The sequence below is a fragment of the Trichechus manatus genome, unplaced genomic scaffold (assembly GCF_000243295.1).
Source record: "Trichechus manatus latirostris isolate Lorelei unplaced genomic scaffold, TriManLat1.0 scaffold00077, whole genome shotgun sequence".
Classification (NCBI taxonomy): domain Eukaryota; kingdom Metazoa; phylum Chordata; class Mammalia; order Sirenia; family Trichechidae; genus Trichechus; species Trichechus manatus.
Window position 1 is genome coordinate 11,402,811 of NW_004444013.1, and position 1,403 is coordinate 11,404,213.

General features: G+C 53.7%; 2 protein-coding genes across 2 annotated transcripts in view; one reads left to right on the forward strand and one right to left on the reverse strand.

The window, feature by feature from the left end:
- Window positions 1-1,369, forward strand: part of LOC105756503 (CXADR-like membrane protein) — a 5,530-nt gene extending 4,161 nt beyond the window's left edge. Inside the window, 1 exon segment of the mRNA XM_012556764.1 lies at window positions 425-1,369. Coding sequence (XP_012412218.1) covers window positions 425-1,369 — 945 coding nt within the window.
- LOC101354524 (radial spoke head 10 homolog B) overlaps window positions 1-1,403 on the reverse strand; it is a 113,361-nt gene that overhangs the window by 75,928 nt on the left and 36,030 nt on the right. The window lies entirely within an intron of this gene.

The window sequence follows — 1,403 nt, forward strand, 5'->3', positions numbered from 1 at the left end:
GCTGCTCTAACAGATACCTAAAATGTGGAAGCGGTTTTGAAACTGTGAATGGATAGAGGAGTGGCAGTGGCAGAGAACCAACAGCAGCAGAACCAGGAGACCAGCACACAAGATGGTGCTGGAGCTGACCCACGGAGCGAGAGAGCTGAGGGCCTGTGCGCAGGAGGCTTCCTGGCAGAGTGGGGTGCCTCTGGGCACTTATCGGTGGAGCTAGGCTTCTGACCCACAGAGCAAGGGAGCTGAGTGCCTGTGCGCAAGAGGCTTCCTGGCAGAGTGGGGTGCTTCTGGGCATTTACTGGTGGAGTTACTGAGCTTTGGAACACTTGCTCCAGAAGGGCAGATGCGGGCGTGAGGCCCAAGGGCCAAGAGGCCATAGGAAGCAGAAACTGAAGAGACAAGGAACACAAGAGCCGAGCTGCCTTAGTCTCAAAAGGTGATCACTTACTCCAGTCGTCATGTCTACAACAACTTGACTGAGGAACAGAAGGGCCGAGTAGCCTTTGCTTCCAATTTCCTGGCTGGCGATGCCTCACTGCAGACTGAGCCTCTGAAGCCCAGTGATGAGGGGCGGTACACCTGCGAGGTGAAGAATTCAGGACGCTATGTGTGGAGCCATGTCATCTTAAAAGTCTTAGTGAAACCATCCATACCCAACTGTGAGTTGGAAGGAGAGCTGACAGAAGGAAGTGACCTGACTTTGCAGTGTCAGTCATCCTCTGGCACAAAGCCCATTGTGTATTACTGGCAACAAATCCGAGAGAAAGAGGGAGAGGATGAACGTCTACCTCCCAAATCGAGGATTGACTACAACCACCCTGGCCGCGTTCTGCTGCAGAACCTCACCATGTCCTCCTCTGGCCTCTACCAGTGCACAGCAGGCAATGAGGTTGGGAAGGAAAGCTGTGTGGTGTGAGTGACTGTGCAATATGTACAAAGCATCGGCATGGTTGCAGGAGCAGTGACAGGCATGTTGGCTGGAGCCCTGCTGATTTTCCTCTTGGTGTGGCTGCTAATCCGGAGGAAAGACAAAAAGAGATATGAGGAGGAAGACAGACCTAATGAAACTCGAGAAGATGCTGAAGCCCCAAAAGCCGGCCTTGTGAAACCTAGCTCCTCTTCCTCAGGCTCCCAGAGCTCATGCTCTGGTTCCTCCTCCACTCGCTCCACAGCAAATAGTGCCTCACGCAGCCAGCGGATGCTGTCAACTGAAGCAGCACCTCAGCCACGGCTGGCCACCCAAGCATATAGCCCAGAGCGGCCACAGAGGAGAGGTTCTGAACCAAAGAAAGTCCACCATGCTACCCTGACCAAAGTAGAAACCACGCCCAGCATGATCCCCAGCTAAAGCAGAGCCTCCCAAACTGTCTGAATTACAGTGGACTTGACTTCCAGAGGGAGTCAAG